This window comes from Eremomyces bilateralis (assembly GCF_010015585.1).
Source record: "Eremomyces bilateralis CBS 781.70 unplaced genomic scaffold P152scaffold_11, whole genome shotgun sequence".
NCBI lineage: Eukaryota > Fungi > Ascomycota > Dothideomycetes > Eremomycetales > Eremomycetaceae > Eremomyces > Eremomyces bilateralis.
Genome location: NW_022985077.1, coordinates 542,466 through 559,176, shown reverse-complemented (window position 1 = coordinate 559,176; position 16,711 = coordinate 542,466). Strand labels below are relative to the sequence as shown.

General features: G+C 53.3%; 6 protein-coding genes across 6 annotated transcripts; 3 read left to right on the top strand and 3 right to left on the bottom strand.

Annotated features, from left to right (window-relative positions):
* P152DRAFT_384913 (purine and uridine phosphorylase) lies at positions 1-2,967 on the bottom strand (the record flags this gene model as incomplete). Its single annotated transcript, XM_033675813.1, has 3 exons — positions 1-923; positions 1,034-1,849; positions 1,944-2,967. Coding segments are annotated over 3 exons (2,763 nt in total), but the record flags the coding sequence as incomplete, so codon positions are not given.
* A 1,281-nt stretch (positions 2,968-4,248) lies between these two features.
* P152DRAFT_44048 (uncharacterized protein) lies at positions 4,249-5,331 on the top strand. Its single transcript, XM_033677666.1, has one exon. It carries the CDS (start codon positions 4,475-4,477, stop codon positions 5,021-5,023), a length of 549 nt encoding a protein of 182 aa, XP_033533703.1. The 5' UTR covers positions 4,249-4,474; the 3' UTR covers positions 5,024-5,331.
* A 4,473-nt stretch (positions 5,332-9,804) lies between these two features.
* P152DRAFT_459020 (galactose-1-phosphate uridylyltransferase) lies at positions 9,805-11,242 on the top strand. Its single transcript, XM_033679595.1, has 5 exons — positions 9,805-10,001; positions 10,054-10,105; positions 10,156-10,291; positions 10,344-10,991; positions 11,042-11,242. Exons 1-5 carry the CDS (start codon positions 9,901-9,903, stop codon positions 11,209-11,211), a joined length of 1,107 nt encoding a protein of 368 aa, XP_033533702.1. The 5' UTR covers positions 9,805-9,900; the 3' UTR covers positions 11,212-11,242.
* A 109-nt stretch (positions 11,243-11,351) lies between these two features.
* Positions 11,352-11,874, bottom strand: P152DRAFT_397908 (Erg28-like protein; the record flags this gene model as incomplete). The annotated part of the gene is made up of 2 exons (XM_033676431.1): positions 11,352-11,741; positions 11,812-11,874. The coding sequence occupies 2 exons, from the start codon at positions 11,872-11,874 to the stop codon at positions 11,352-11,354; spliced, it is 453 nt and encodes a 150-aa protein (XP_033533701.1).
* A 229-nt stretch (positions 11,875-12,103) lies between these two features.
* P152DRAFT_459018 (estradiol 17-beta-dehydrogenase 12-B) lies at positions 12,104-13,425 on the top strand. Its single transcript, XM_033679594.1, has 2 exons — positions 12,104-12,373; positions 12,427-13,425. The coding sequence occupies exons 1-2, from the start codon at positions 12,242-12,244 to the stop codon at positions 13,279-13,281; spliced, it is 987 nt and encodes a 328-aa protein (XP_033533700.1). The 5' UTR covers positions 12,104-12,241; the 3' UTR covers positions 13,282-13,425.
* On the bottom strand, positions 13,416-15,831 carry P152DRAFT_474296 (uncharacterized protein; the record flags this gene model as incomplete). Its single annotated transcript, XM_033681313.1, has 3 exons — positions 13,416-15,123; positions 15,174-15,765; positions 15,816-15,831. 3 exons carry the CDS (start codon positions 15,829-15,831, stop codon positions 13,416-13,418), a joined length of 2,316 nt encoding a protein of 771 aa, XP_033533699.1.
* Between the last annotated feature and the right edge of the window lie 880 nt (positions 15,832-16,711).

Genomic DNA, 16,711 nt, shown 5'->3' with positions numbered 1-16,711 from the left:
ATCTGCTCCCTTGTCTAAGAGCAGGGCGGCAATCTCCTGATGGCCTCCTGCTGAGGTGGCTTGGAGAGCGTTGCCGTACTTGCCGCCCTGGGCATTAACATCTGCTCCTTTGTCTAAGATCAGGGCGGCAATCTCCTGATAGCCTCCTGATGAGGCGGCTTGGAGAGCGTTGCCGTACTCGCCGCCCTGGGCATTGACATCTGCTCCCTTGCCGATAAGATATCGCGCAGGCGCTACGAGCCCAACGAAGCAAGCATAGTAGAGCTTGGAACCTCGTGGAGGACCTGGGTCAGCGTCCCAATCCGTATCAGCCTGATACAAGCGAGCCCATCGTTGGAACGTCACTTCCTCTTCTATGAACCTGTTAGTCGCTCGAACTATATCTTCTGAAACCTGAGCCAACGCAGCAAAGCCTGTCCAGACTTTCGCCGCAAATCTTGCCATCGGAAAATCCTGTTTGATATTTTGGTGGCTACCATCGATGTCCGTAAGATATGTCAAGCATGTCTTCGTGATGGAAATGCTGGCAGTCGGAATCTTGAACTTATTCTCCCCAAGAAGGTACTCTTTGACGGAAAAGTGGGCAAGATGTAACTCCTTTATGGTCCTGCCGTCTCTATACCCAAGAACGATGGAGATAAGGCTAGGACAGTGCCGTAGAAATTCTTCCTCACGAAACACTCTCCCGTCAACGTCGAAACGCGGTGGATCCTTCTCTATGTCTGTCGCGATAATCTCCATGGCGTCCAGCACCGTTAAAGGCCAACGGGTATGGACGAGAAACTGTAATAGGCGGACAGCACTGTTCCTGCGGTCTTTCGGGATGCTGTAGAGCATTCGCTTGTACGTCTCTTTCAGGTCCTGCGGTAGATGATCGAGAGCGATTTTGATAGCCATGGGACTCGGGCATCTGGCAAGACTGTCTAATTGACAGGCTGCCCATCTGAACCTGTGATGCATCTCAGAAAAACGGTCAGGACACGGAAGAATTGGGCCAAAACTTACATCCCGTCGGCGCCCCCGCCAACCTTACTGAGGATCAGCTCGAGGAGATCCTGTGACAGGCGCATGTCCTGAAAGTCACGTCGTTGCGAAAGCTGTGCTGCGACGTACGATCGGATATCGGCGTTAACAGCCTGCTTATCGAGTGCTAAGCGGTTTTCGTCGCCTATCGACGAAGGCATGTCGTGCAGGAACTCGGCTTCAGGCCGACCGGTACAAATCAACTGGACGTGGCCCAGCTCTGGCCTGCAAACTACGTCCTTGATCCAGAGGAGTAGTTCGCGCCTAGTTGTCGACTCGTCCAAGGCGTCCAGAACGATAGAGACCTTCGCCTCGACTGCGAGAATCTTGAATAAAACATCCGAGAGCGCCTTTGTCGCAATTTGGTCACGGCCACCCTGGTGTGCTTGGAATGAGGCGTCAAGAACACCTGCAGAGGCACCGCGGCCTCGGTAGAGTTGGAAAGCAAGCGACCGCAGCATGCCATTCACAGTCTGCTTTTCCGCGTCGCCAAAGTCAAAGAAGAAGCTGAGGATAAGACGGTCGTTTCCCTTCTCGAGATGATCCAGCACAGTTGCGCTAAGAACCGTCTTTCCACATCCCGCGAGACCATACAACCACAAATGTCGACGCGACCCCGAGCGCCACTCCTGGAATGCCGGGTTTTCTAGGAGCCACGCACCTGTCCCCTCATGGCGGAGCTCCCGCGCGTGGTTGGCGTTTATAGACGGATCGGAGGGGCGAAGCCAGCGCTTGATCTTATCGGTACGAAGGTCGGCCTGGATGGAATCAGTGGCTATTTTCGCTACACCTATGGTCTGCTGCATACTATCGATTTTTTGTTCAACTAAGGCAGGTCAGAATGTGCTCGACGTGAGATTATTACTCCTCCGTGTTTATTCGCCAGGCCAGGGCCCTGTCGGAGGATATAGATCACTAACCTGATTGAAGCATTTCCAGCGCCTTCTTGGTCTCCTGGACCTCCGCAACCGGCACGTACGCCAGGAGCTCCTTAGCATACGCAGCGGCGGTGGCCGAGGCGTAGCGTTGCCATCGATCGTTCTTGTGGGAATCGGCATAGTCGCAGATCCCTCGGATCACAAGACAAGGAAAGAGGTTCATCAGGCCGGCTGCTTCCATCTCAAAGCAGATACAATCCTCGCCGACGTCGGCAACAATCCGATCGCGCGCAGCGGCGTCTTTGACCAGCGTGTTACCGGATGCGATGGTCCCGTAGTGGATATCGGGGTCGGTGGTGTCTCGAGGATCGCGTTGAACCTCGCCAGCCGCGTCGCAGCCCCGACAGTCCGGCCCGGAGACATGGCCACTAGAAGTTTTAAAGAGGCGATCGTTGTCGAAGCCCTGGTAAGCATAGCCAGGACTTGTCTTGGATCTCTTGCCCATCTTCGGGTACTTCTCTAACATCTGTTGAAGGAAGCAGGGAACCTTGGAGTCTTTTCGCTCGTGATCGGCCCGGATGCTGGCAAGCGCGTTGAGGAGGACCGTCGGAGGCCGTCCGAGGAAGCCTTTGCGCTCACGCCTGTCACCAGGTTTTGCCTTGATCAGGTCGTACTGGCAGACGCCGCCTGTGGTCCCATCGGGCTGGCTCACGACAATATCGCCGAGCCGGATATCGCAGTCATCGTCCGGTCGTGCGATGCCGCCGCCTATGCCGACCAGAAGACCAACACGGATGGATGGCAGAGAGGCAAGCAGGCTCGAGGCTGTAGTCGTAGCCGAGGTGGTTCCATAGTCTCCGGCGGCAAGAGAGACGATAACGATGTTGTGCTCTCCCATACGACCCCATGTATAACGGTTCGCGTCGGTTGGGTGCCTAGCGAAGCCAGTTGGGGGCGCATGTTCCTCGTCGAATATCGCTTCTGCAGCGGCCCGCTCGATGTGAAGAGCTGCGATCCAGGCGACCGCATAGGAGTCGGGGCTGTCGAGAGAGTTGAGGGATGCCATGGTGTGGAGGGAAGCGCGCCAGGCCGGCAGATGGGCGGGTGGAATGACAGGTTGTGCGGTTTGCCTACGTTAACGAAGAAGCGAGAGTTGAGTTGCCCTTGAAGAACAAGGACGACGACCGTAGCGGCAGAGAAAGGCCATTATAAGTTCTGGCCCAAGGCTGCGTATATTCCGGTCACTCCACAGTGCCCTGTCCACGGTCTCAGCCTCGTGTCTGCGATTTGACCGTGCTCTGGCGCTAAGCAGGCGCTAAGCTGGTCGGTTGGACCGAACTATGGCTGTTGCCGAAGCATGTCGTCGAATCACAAGTGATGAGGCGTTCCGATCAGATTGTTCCGCCAATCTCATTAAGTTTTGTGAATTGTGATCCAAACCGAAGCGCTCAGACCCTAATGATCGTATGCAGTCATCACGACTCTGGGCACACCCCCGAAAATCACTAAATTCGATCGCCATACACTGTATCTTGAGATACGCTGAAAAACACGTACATACGCAAATTCAGTCTACTTTTTTGATTGCTTAATTGGAAAATATCTAATATTTCGTATGCCACCCTTTTACCTTGATTGCTGCCTGTAGACGTCGCGGAATTGAGTCGATCAGATCTCGGATTGTCTCCCAAGGGACCGCCCACCACGTCTCCTTTAACGCCGCATTCATGGCCTCCCGTGCCTCCTCCTAGGCGCCCATCATCTTTAATTCAAGGTGGAGCTCTAGGACCTTGGTTTTCAACAGATGCCACATATGTTCAATGGGGTTGATGTCTGGGGAATTGACCGGCCAATCTATGACCCAGATGCCGTGCGTCTCCAGCCATTCTTGGGTGATTTTGGCCGTATGGACCTTTGCGTTATCCTGGATAACAATATCCCGGGTTCGTACGTATGGAGGAGTCCCTCCTCCAATGCAGCGATGTAGGATTTCGCGGAATAGCCCTGTCTTGCGGAGGTTTCGTCGCGGTCCATGATCACCAGATCTGATCGCCCATCACGCGAAATTGAGCCCCAAATCATCTGCGAAATCGCCTTCCCTGCCGTCTTTGGCTCTATCATTCGCGGTTCATACGCTTCGTGGTACAGGCGCCATACCCATACCTGCTTACCGCCCGCCCCCTTCTCATACGAGCACTCGTCCGTAGAGTAGGTCCGGGAGAAGTCGAATTTAAGGAATTCGTGGGTAAACCGGAGGCGGTCTTTTGCGTGGTGGGGCTTCAGGTGAGGCCTGTTTGGGACGACGGCCAGATTGACTCGACCGCAAATTATAACTACTTAGCCTTATATATATCCATACGGAATGCCCCGAGAAATGGCTATGCTTTTATTATTTTTCTACTTTTGTCTGGCGGCAAATCGTAGTATTGCGCAAAGGGAATGGAGCTCAGTTGGTGAGAGGGTTTAATTAACCCATCAAGAGAACGTGCTGGGTATGTTCGCCTAGGTTGATCTCATCTGCATCGACAAGTCCAGCAGTGCCGAGCTGTCAGAGGCATCAACTCCATGTTTCAATGGTACAAGCAAGGAGCCTTGTGCGTTGCCTACCTTGCCGATGTTCCAGCGTATCCGGCGGATCACCCAGGGAGCGAGTATTTCGAAATATCTCTCTCTCGAAGCCGCTGGGTGACGAGAGGCTGGACCTTGCAAGAACTCATTGCGCCCGGCGAAATCCACTTCTTTGCCAAAGACTGGTCCCTTCTAGGACGAAAAACCGACTTGTTCACGAGATCCATAGAGTGACAAAGATAAATGTGGATGTGCTCTACGGTCGCGAACTTAGTGCGTCCTGCATAGCGCAGAGGATGAGTTGGGCAGCGCACCGCACAACGACCAAGGTTGAAGATATGGCCTACCTTCTGATGGGACTCTTTGGTGTCAACATGCCCTTGCTTTATGGGGAAGGAGCAAAAGCATTCCTTCAACTGCAAGAGGAGATCATGAAAACATCCAGACTAAGTTCAACCCCCTGCTTCCTGCGCAACCCCCCAGCTGCGCAGTTCCACCATTTGGGCAAAACCTCTTTGAGACTCTATATCTCTACCAAAGTACATTATATTTGAAATTCGTTTAAGCAAGAGGTAGAATTAAGTGTAGAGAGATCCTTCGACCTTTTTACGAGGTCAACTTCCGTGTTTTTGCGTTGGTAGTCCTCTACCGCAGTCGCGGCCTGGACCTGAGCAGCCTTGATCTCCTCAACCCGTGCGAATCGCTCATTCAGGTCTACCTGGACCTTCTTTTTCCTTTTAGGTGCTAGAGCAGTCTCTAGGCGAGCTTCTAGATGCGCGATTTTGGCATCAGATAGAGCCTGGCGGGTCTGAAATATGCCGATAGCCTTCGCCGCCTTTCTGAGAATCCTCTGCGTGCCTTTGCCCACGCGATTATTGCCCGACATTGCCTTTAAGGTACTGTAAACCTGTTTAGGCTTGACGGGCGTAGAGAAAAGTATCGTCTGACGCGTCCCGGTAGGCCGTGGGGTCGGTGATGTGGGTGATAAGGGTGATGGCGGCGGTGGTAGGACCGACCGGTTAACGAACCGGTTCTGGAGGCCCTTCTCCACGTTAAATGGGACGAGACCTGCAGCTTTCCATCCTGAGCGAATCGTACGAGGAGAGAGCCTATTGTCACGGGCTTTTGCGTATAATACGATGAATTTCCTGCGCTTAATCGGTATCGCGTTATCGATATAAGCTGCATTTCGAAGAAGAGCCTTGTAGAATCGTTTCAGCGGTGAAAAACAGGCAAGATCCAGCGGTTGAAGGATATGGGAGGTATGAGGAGGTAGGAAGACTACCACCACCTTGCTAATCCTGCATAAATACAGAAAATCGATCGTCGCGTGGCTCCCATGCCCGTCGAGTACCAATATCCGGTATTGGCGATTCGTCGCGGTTTCCTTGAGGAATACCTCGCGCAACCACTTTACAGCGATCTCATTCGAGGTCCATCCGTTCGGCGACACGTCGTAATACCAATTTGGCGCGTTTTCCGGAAACCAGGAGCTCTGGAGGGAAGCGCCTTTCTGGATCACGGCCGGGTTCAGCGCCCGCCCAGTCGCAGAGACTGTCTCAACAATTGATATCCATTCACGCGTCTCCTGTCCCACCAATGTCGTAACGGACTTCTGTGAGTCTGCGATCACAATAGAATTCGCTCCTATACCAATTCCGACCCCAACCTCATCCATATTGTATGTATCGTCTGCGGAAACGTCATGGTCGGCTACCACCGTACGAAAGTGCTCGTAAAACCGCGTGATCACCTCTTCCGTTGAAGCCTTATGTCGTACAGCATCGAGCTTCTTGCCTAAGCAAGGTTTAACGCGTGGGTTACGGCGGAGGAAACCGGTAACCCAATTCTTGCCGAGGGGGGTTTCTTCGGTCTGTAGGTCGAGGATTCGCGATGTCATTTCCCGCACGCGTGCGTGGGTTGGTGCAAATCCTTGTGCATCTGAATCCAAGATCCAATCGGTCAGAAAGGCCTCCTGAGCCGGTGTAAGGCGTTGGGCATCCTGTTGGGCGATAGACCGAGATTTTGAGCCGGAAAGGCGAAGGCGGAGGGTAGATTCGTTAACTTCAAACAGTCTGGCTGTATCTCTGATGGAGTTGGTCTCGCCACTAGAAATTGCGTGTAAAGCACCTGATATTCGTTCATCATGAGTTGCCATATTAGGAAATGGAATTAATTTTAAAAAGTACACGGTTTTGGTAGATTGAACGCGTTTTCAATGTAGGTAGTATAAAAGATGCTGCTCTTGAGCGAATTGGTGGAACTGCGCAGCTTGGGGGTTGCGCAGGAAGCAGGGGGTTGAACTTACTCCATTTTTGCTTGGGATGACCCAAGCGCCACAGAGTACACTTACCGAGGACTTCTCGCACGCTCTCCGAAGGAGTTTGCACACTGCTCACTCGCGTTCTCGCAGTCCCACGCCTTGGCTTTCCTAACCAAGTTGCCCGTTTCGATCACCAGTATAGGATTATACTTAGAACTCCAGGGTACCCCGTTCGCCGATGATTCCAGCTGCTTTATTGTTAATCTCGGTGTCTTTCTCGCACCTACACCCATGTACATCCATCTTAGGTTATTGGGATCCGGGAATGGTCCCGCGCAATACGCGCGGATTGTCAAATGTAACCAACTAAGCTAAATCCCCAAAAAGGGACGCCCCTACTAGGAAGCTAGTAGAAGGGCAGATATAGCTAAGGTAATTTTCCTGTGACACGGATATTCCCCAGGCAAACACCCAAGTTTTCTCGGGACCGAATTGAGTGGAAATCGAGGATGGTATACGTGCGTTAGAACCTCGTTTTACCCGATAGATACATCCATCCCCTCGTATAGTGCTTTAGCATACGGACCAGGAAACCATTGATCGCCCGGGTTGACAAACTGTGGCCGCCAAATCTATGGGACCACCGTACAAATTGTCACAGAATATCTGTGTTTCTTGGCGTTTCCCCACGGCTTCATTCCGTATCCATATTCGATTCTATCCCTATTCTTTCCCTTTTTAGGGAAAAGATCACCATTGTAAACCATATAAAATAGCTGCAAGAACAGCCTGTTTTCGTAGGATCCGGCTCTTTAGGATCAAATTCAATCTATCTACGCTCTTTTGGAATCTAACGGGGTTTTCCCACCGTTTCGCTGCATTAATCACCTGATTGAGCGAAACCGCTATTTATCTCACACAAATCGGATCCGTATCCCGAGTACCGTCACTTGACCGACCGCAGTCATTTTCCCCCACCGTGGAAAGCATAAAGACCCTCATCAAGTCGTCCTCGGGTATGACAGGCGACTTCGCACTCCAATTTGTGCTATTGTCAACCACAGTTGGCCTGATTTGAGCTCTCCTCCGGGGGGGATAAAATTGAATCGCATTTCTTGGCATTCGATCTACCCCAACTCTCTGTACAATCTTCTATCATCGATTGAAGCACCCAGCGCAATCCCCCGATCTCAACCTAATTGAGGCAATTTGGGGTTTCATTAAACAGCGTATAAAATGCAGGTTATGGGAGTCATTGGACGAGCTCAAACAGATCTTGATTGAGGAGTGGGAAAAGATCACGATGGAGGAGATTCGGGCGCGAATGGCAGAGATGCCGCTGCGCTGCCAGATGCTCGTTGAGCGCGGCGGAGAGTTCATCAAAACAGATCTATGGTAATTGGCTAATTAAGGAATATATACTAATTTCAATATTATGCTGTTTTTGAGCGAATTGACTGCATGCAAGGTGCCTACACAGACTGTCTTCGGTGGAGGGTGGTGATGTGTAGAAAACTGCCAAGAAACGCGATTCAATTTTATCCACCCCGGAGGTCTCCAAATTTCGGCACAGAGGCGACCAAGATACTAGCGTAGTTTGGTTCGGCCGTGGCGAGGGACGATGGGCTAATTGTAATTATGAACACGATATTAATTGATGATGAGGTGACTCTCTGCGCTCTACTCATCCTTGACGATTAGAGTTACAGTCGTTGCTGATGGAGGATGGATTATTATATTATACAATACGTGGCTGAACCAAGGGACGGACCGACATCAGGATCAGATGTTCCAGTTTACGTACCGAATTATGAACATTCGTTGGACAGCTATGGTTCTTTCAACAGCTCCTTCGGCAACTTCCTCTCACTCGGCTCATACTGCAGCATAGCTCGTAGAAATGCCTTAAACTGTTCGTAGTCATTTACCGATATAGAGGGGTTTGTAGTATGCGTAAGAAGATCTCGCGGTGAGAACGAGGCAAACTGCTTGATGTGTAACAAATTACCTGGAAATCAAGGTTAGAAGCAGTGGAAGGCTGTGAGCTTGAGACACGCAGATAGACGTAGGGATAGGACCGAGCAGCTCAATCATTTGAACTATTTGGTCTTCTTCGGCGGTCTAGGTGCCTTTCGGACTAGGACTACCTCGGAACAACACTCTGCCCTGAAGGAGTTCGTATATCTGCTCCTTATGAGTACCGTAGACGAGGAAAGGAAAGGTCAGGAGACGTACCACGCGAGCGAAGCCCCACAAATCAACACTGCCGTCCCATGGAGCACCAAGAAAAACTTTAGGGGCACGAAGAGACGGTAGTTAGGTCCACTCGGACAAGTGGTTGTCGTTCCAGGTAGCTATATACGATGAATTGAGAAGTATTCCGAAGATGAAGGAATATGAAGTGGGAGTTATCAGCACAGTAGCGTTCGAGCTTCTCTTCGGACGTCACAGAAGACAAGTTGCGAGTGGTATGACCGTAGCGAGAAATCAACCGAGAGAATGAAGAACATATTGTCTTCTTTTTTGGGCGCGAAAGACATAAGGGCACGAGGTTGCATGCGTAACAGGTGAGAGCTGTACATATATCGGATCCCACAGCGCATCGAAAGAAGCCGAAGGAATCGGGACATGGTAGTCAGTGACAATGGTGACAATGGTGACAATGGTGACAATAGTGACAAGGTGCTGGAGGATTATATTGCTATTGTTCTCGGTTTCGATTCGAGTGGATGGGAGTTTGGATGCTCGTATCCAAAACGGCGCGGACTATTGCACTCCACGGTCCATGTCTATGTCCATGTTATTGGAGATCTAAGGTTTACAATCGTATTATAAGTTGGTGAAAGTTAACTGGACGTGTATCTGATGTTGTGTGCGGTATGTGTAACTAGTGGGTAGTTAAGTTGTTAAGTAGCGATGCGATAAAAAGGTTTGAATCGGAATGAAATCCCCCGACGCTCCTGAACGTTGTATATAACATGCTAGGCTAAAATAGGAAACGAAAAGTTTCTTAATGCAACCAAACCCTTGTCCTATGATGTAATCTAATCTTTCTTGAATCAAAATTTCTACCACAACCATTCCTACCTTAACCAAAACGCTTGAGGTTGGCGATACCATATTGTACAATAGAACAAGGAGATCAGTTCAAAAGCCACGCAGTAAGAAATGCCGGACCAAATTTTGGACGAAATATCGCACCGCCGATACAATCCGCTCAAAGGATGCTGGGTACTGGTTTCCCCTCATCGGACAAAGCGACCATGGCAGTAAGTTGGCACAGCACCATTTGGCTCGGCCTGCTTCTAACGACGGCAACAGAGGCCAGCAGGAGTCGGCATCGAAGACTACCCTGCCGGAACATGATCCCGAAGTATGCTCTAGTGCTCGAGAAGTTGGACAGAATTTTGACACCATGCGCAGTGCTACCTCTGTCCTGGAAACAAGCGCGCATCAGGCGACGTGAACCCGGCGTATGAAAACACCTTCGTCTTCGTCAATGATTATAGCGCCGTGAAGGAGGTGCAAGCTGAGTACCACGCGCCCGACCAAGACGGGAGTGAGCATTCTCGCATCTACCCAATCCCGAACCCACGGACTGACACCCCCAGCGCCGGCAAACCGCCTCCTCCGCGCCGAACCCGTCACAGGCAAATGCTATGTCCTCACCTTCTCCCGCTCCCACCGCCTCACCCTCGCCGACATGACCCCCGCGCAAATCCTCCCCATCATCCACGCCTGGACAGACATCTACACCGCGCACCTGGACCCGACGTCCCCGCTCGCCGCGCACTCCACCTCCACCACCGTGCCGCCCACTAGCCACCGTCCGGCCACGACCAGCGCACCGCAGAAGCAATACCGCTGGATGCAGATCTTCGAGAACAAGGGCGCGGCGATGGGCTGCTCGAACCCGCATCCGCACGGGCAGGTGTGGACGACCGACTCGCTCCCGGAGGAGCCGGCGGCAGAGTTGGAGCAGATGCAGCGGTATCGGCGGGAGCAGGGGGGAGTGCATTTGTTGGGGGACTATGCGGCGCTGGAGGCGGAAAAGGGGGAGCGGGTAGTGTTTGAGAATGGCGGGTTTTTGGCCGTGTGTCCGTGGTGGGCGGTGTGGCCGTTCGAGGTGATGATCGTGGCGAAGGAGCATAAGCGTGCGTTGGTGGATTTCAGCGAGGGGGAGCGGGTGGAGTTGGCGGAGTGCATTGCAGAGGTGGTGAGGCGGTATGATAATTTGTTTGAGACGCAGTTTCCGTATAGTGAGTGGAGATGATCTTGGGTTTCTGGATGAGTGGCTAATCGTTCGTAGGCATGGGAATCCATCAGGCGCCGTTGACGGGGACGAAGGAGGAGATTGACGCGAGCTATTTCCACATCCATTTCTACCCACCGTTACTGCGCAGCGCCACGGTTCGGAAATTCTTGGTTGGGTATGGCAACTTCCAGCATATTCCGTTGATTTTCGCTAACAACCTCTAGCTACGAACTGCTCGCCGAGCCCCAACGCGATATCACACCCGAGCAGGCCGCGGCACGACTCCGAGCTTGTGGCGGCGAACTGTATCGAACAAGTCTCGACTCCCAATAACTGTATCAACCAGTCTAACCCCCCGACCTAGCTAGCCCAAATACTCCTGCCAGGTCAACAACATCCAAGCGATCGTACTCGTGCTCACCACCAGCGGCCCCGCCAATCCCGCCCCCAATTTGGTGTTCCCATAAATGAGCCACTCCGCGCCGAAGTGCGAAAATGCAATGGTATATGTCACGAACGCTAGCCAGAAGATCGGCGGGGTGGTGATGTGGTACGCTGCGATGAGACGGACCATGGCGGAGGTGAAGGTCCATGTGGCGAAGAGGTGCGCGGCGAGTGGGGTGACGGGGCTGGCGGCGGAGAGCTTCTTGTCGGTGTCTTTGCCATCGGCTGTGGGAGCGCCGTTGTAGACTCGTTTGGTGAATTCGAGGGTGGAGTAGGCTTGGATGCTGTTGCCGATGGAGATGATGCCGGTCTGAGGTGGTGATTGTATGGTTAGTTGTACTGTAGTCTAAAAACGAATAGAGTGATCATTGAGTATTTACGAAAAAGAGCCACTTCGGAAGAAAACCAGCGTGTTGCGGGAGATAGGCTGTGATGGCGTCCATGGTGATATGCTGGACTCAAGCTGTCGGCAGGATGAGATTGATCAACAATATATACGCGTTCGGAGAAGTAATCTCAATCGAGTCGAATTGAGTCAATGGAAACCGAAGATTGGACATAAACGAGAGGCTTAAATAATAAGAACTATGGCGATGTTAGATTCAGGCATGGAGGAATGAGAATATCATGCCGACATCCTGGTCCTATGCCTGGTTGGAACCCGGCGTCGATCATCTCATCAGAACTCTATCTCGCTTTGCACCTTTTCCCCTTACCGGCTAAAGCCTAAAACAATTAATCATCCCACTATAGACGGGAATCCTCACATCAGCATCGCAAGTCACCGACACGGGACACCATACAACGACAATGGATTTCATTGAGTATGCGTCGAGTCCGGCAATCCAGGTCTTCGCGGTCATTGGGCTCGTGTACATCTCCGCGAAGATTCTGAGCTACCTTCGCCTGCTAGGTGACCTGTTTATCCTCCCAGGAACTTCCGTGAGTAGCTCTAAAGGTCTCTGAAACGCATCATGAGCTAACACCACCTCCAGCTACGAACGTTCGGACCCAAAGGCAGCTGGGCAGTTATCACCGGAGCCTCCGACGGCATCGGCAAAGAATTCGCCAACCAGCTCGCCAAAGCCGGCTTCAACGTCTTCCTCGTCTCTCGTACCAAATCCAAGCTCGACGACCTGGCCACCGACATCGCTCGCACCTATAATGTCCAAACCGCTACTCTCGCCATCGACTTCTCGGCTGCCACCGACGCCGACTACCGCGCACTCGCCGCCCAAGCCGCTCCCCTCGACGTCGCCATCCTCGTCAACAATGTCGGCCAATCCCACTCCATCCCCGTCCCCTTCATTGAGACCGATCGCGACGAACTAGAGAACATCATCAACATCAACTGCCACGCCACCCTCCGCGTCACCCAGGCCCTCACCCCTGCCATGGTCCAGCGCAAACGCGGCCTCATCCTCACCATGGCGTCGTTCGCCGGCGTCTTCCCCACCCCGCTCCTCGCCACCTACTCCGGTAGCAAAGCGTTCCTTCAAGCGTGGTCGGCCGCGCTGGGCGCCGAGCTGGCCCCGGCCGGCGTGACGGTGCAGTGCGTGCAGAGCCACCTGGTGGTGAGCGCGATGTCGAAGCTGCGGCGGACGACGATGATGGTGCCGAGCACGCGGACGTTTGTGCGCGCGACGTTGCGGAGCATCGGGAGGGCAGGGGGGAGCCAGGGGTCGGCGTATCAGATGACGCCATATTGGAGCCATGCGGTGATGCAGTGGGGGATTGAGACTTTGGTAGGGGCGAGGAGTGGGGTGGTGTTGGCGCAGAATAAGACGATGCATGAGGCGGTGAGGAAGAGGGCGCTGAGGAAGAGGGAGAGGGAGGCGAAGAAGCAGTGAAGGTGTTGGACAACTGTATGCTTGTATGGGCATATTATATTGTACAGGTTGGGTGAACTCATTCATCACTATGAGTGAATAGTGTTTGAAATGTATAAATGAAAAGTCTATTGTAATTCATAACCTATTGTCGCTCATCTAACTGCAACGGTCGAAGACCACGTTCCTTCGATCTTGTCCAGGCCGCTGACAGTGTTACCAGCGCCAACCTCCAGCGTCACAACATCCTTCCCTTCACGATCAACAACCGTGAAGCTGTCTCCTGCCTGCGTGTGATATAACTTCACCTCCGCGCCCTGCTTCACCCAGTCATACCCGAAGCCCTCTCCCTTCTCCGCCTCATCCTCACTCCCAAGCACCAACACCGACCGCTCCCGAACGTACACCGGCAGCGTCAGGAACCCGTGCTTCTCCTTCACCCACTTCGGGCCAACCTCAACATGGCCATCCCACCAGCTCGTCCACTTGCCCTCGGGCAGATAGAACTCCACATCGCCCTCCTCGGTGAACACCGGCGCCACCAACAGGCTCTTCCCTACCATGAACTGGCGATCACAGAACCACGCCGTCTGATCCTCCGGGAACTCCAGGCCCATCGCCCTTAAGCTCATCGGCCATCCATTCTCCGCCGCCTCCTTCGCCTCCGCGAACAAATACGGCATCAACCGCCGCTTCACCCGCACGAAATGCCGCACCACGTCGGTGGCGTTCTCCGGCTCCTGTGAGTCTCCGTCGATGAGCCACGGCACCCGGTACGAGTTGCTCCCGTGCAGACGCGAGTGTGAGCAGAACAGTCCGAACGCCACCCACCGCTTGTAGATCCACGGCGCGGGGTTGCCCTCGAACCCACCGATGTCGCACGACCAGAAGGAGAAGCCCGACAGGCCGATGGACAGGCCGCCGCGGATGGATTCCGCGAGGGCCGGGGCGGTGGACTCGCAGTCACCGCCCCAACAGAGGGGAAAGCGCTGGGTGCCGGCGGTGGCGGAGCGGGCGAAGAGGACGGCTTGGTCGGCGCCGAAGCGGTTCTGGAGGGCCTCGTAGGCGAGTTGGTTGAACATGAAGGAGTAGTAGTTGTGCATTTTCTTGGGGTCGACGGTGGGGTCGTGCCACTGGACGTCGGCCGAGGGGATGCGCTCGCCGAAGTCGGTCTTGAGGCAGTCGACGCCAGTGTCGAAGAGTTGCTCGAGGCAGGAGACGTACCATTTGCGGGCGGCCGGGTTGGTGAAGTCAACGAGGGCCATGCCGGCTTGCCAGAGGTCCCATTGCCAGACGTCACCGTTGAGGCGCTTGACGAGGTAGCCTTTCTCGGCGGCTTCGGCGAAGACGGGGGAGGCTTGGCCGAGGTAGGGGTTGATCCAGACGCAGACCTTGTTGGCGAGTTTGGAGGACTTGAGGCGCGTCATGGAGCCTTTGGGGTCGGGGAAGTGGTCCTTGGAGAAGACGAAGTCGCACCAGTGGAAGGCGCGGAGCCAGAAGCAGTCGTAGTGGAAAACTTCGAGGGGGATCTTGCGGGTTTGCATCTGGCTGAGCCAGTCGGTGACGGTGGCTTCGTCGTAGTTGGTGGTGAAGGAGGTGGTGAGCCAAAGTCCGAAGCTCCAGGCGGGGACTTTGCCGGATTTCCCGGTGAGGATGGTGTATTTGGTCAAAACCTCTTTGGGCGTTGGCCCGTATATGAGGTACCATTTGAGACGCTGGGACTCCACTGCCGTCTGCACTCTGCAGCTTCGTTCGCTCCCGATTTCGAGATCGATGTGTTCAGGAGTGTCGATGAAGACACCGTAGCCGCGGGAGCTGAGCCAGAAGGAGATGTTCTTGTATGCTTGGTCGGAGGACGTGCCACTTGATATTGTCAGCGCCCATGGGTATTTCATGCGTCAACATAAACTCACCCATCCTCGTTCCAAACCTCAACATGCTGTCCAACCTTATTGAACGCTCCAAACCTCTCTCCCAGTCCATGGACCGACTCGCCCACCCCGAGCTCTGTCTGTGTGAACATATAATGCTGCGTTTTCCGCATATCCTCGACGACCTTCATGTTCCCGGTCGCGGGGGTATACGCAAACCCAACACTCCTGTTCAACAGGCTTGTCACCTCCCTCCCATCATGCCCACTGAACCGAATCTCAAACTCATGCGGATCCGGGCTGACGGTGGCGGTGAGGCCCCCGGAGGTCAACGCCGTGCCCTTCTCGCCTGTGGTGATGCTCGCCGCGGATTCCGGCTTGCCATCCGGGAACAGCTCGAAGTCGGGACCGAGACGACGTTGGCCGGCCCAATGGGTTGCTTCGACGGAGATGACGCCATCGATAACCGCCTCGAGCTTGATGGTGACGGTGGGACAGTTGAGAGTGTCACCACGAGATCGGATGCGCTTTGTCGGACAGAGTAACTCCAGAGACCGTTCATCGCCAGATTGGTTGATAGAGTAGATGTCTTCGGCGTATTGGATTGTTTTATCGGCGGCTGTAAGCCACATGCCTTGAACGGTGGGTTAGAATGGGATTGTACAGAGGAATTGGATCACGTACCATCGCGGAACCTCATCTTGAATGAATCAGGCAATTTGCATACAATGTTTCGCTAAGTGAGGACACAGCATGAACTACCACGTCCCTGGCCATGAGCTGGTTTATGTACGCCAGACCCATCGCGTTCCCTTTGCTTGAAATCCCCATTGAACCCGCAATTGCAATACGTAGTGCTGTTCAGCTGTTGAGGCTACGTTTTCTCGACGCGGAACGTCCCCGCCCCGGCTAAATGCGACTGGAGGTGGGGGGTCTAGACATTAACCCTTTAGCCGGGGACCAAGCGAGTTCTTGGGTGTCATCGCTAGTCAGCTTAGAAGTTGGATCGTTAAATAGGGAAATACATAACTAGTGAAATAACTAATATCCGGTCGTTCGATCTGATTTATTTCGAGCACGGAGGACGGCTACATAGGGGACGATGCCCGCCGATCTTCGCGTGGTGAGCGACTGTCGAGCCAAACATCTCATCAGCGCTAGAGTAGGTCGACCACCAAAGGATCAATTGTTCTGTTGATCGATAGAAATGAGCAATATTGATGAGGATGATTTAACGGCTTGGGTGCCGGATACCCCGGAATCTTATCGTCGTCATATCAAGGAGATCTATTGACAAAAGCAGTTCTGCGAGACGATACAATTCATCCGCCTTTATCCCCAGACCAAGATAGGTAGAAAACACCCCAGATCCCCAGATATCCCCAGATGGCAAATATCCAGGGTAATGGAGTATTAAGCGGATTTGAGGAAAAGATTTTCACAGTGCATCGGAATATATTCTGCCAACATTGGATCCGGTCCTCCCATGGTACATGGTATTATTCGCCCACTGCCCGTTGGAACTTAAGAGAAGGAACTCCCACATGGCCGACAGGGCTATTTCTAACCACAAAATTTCT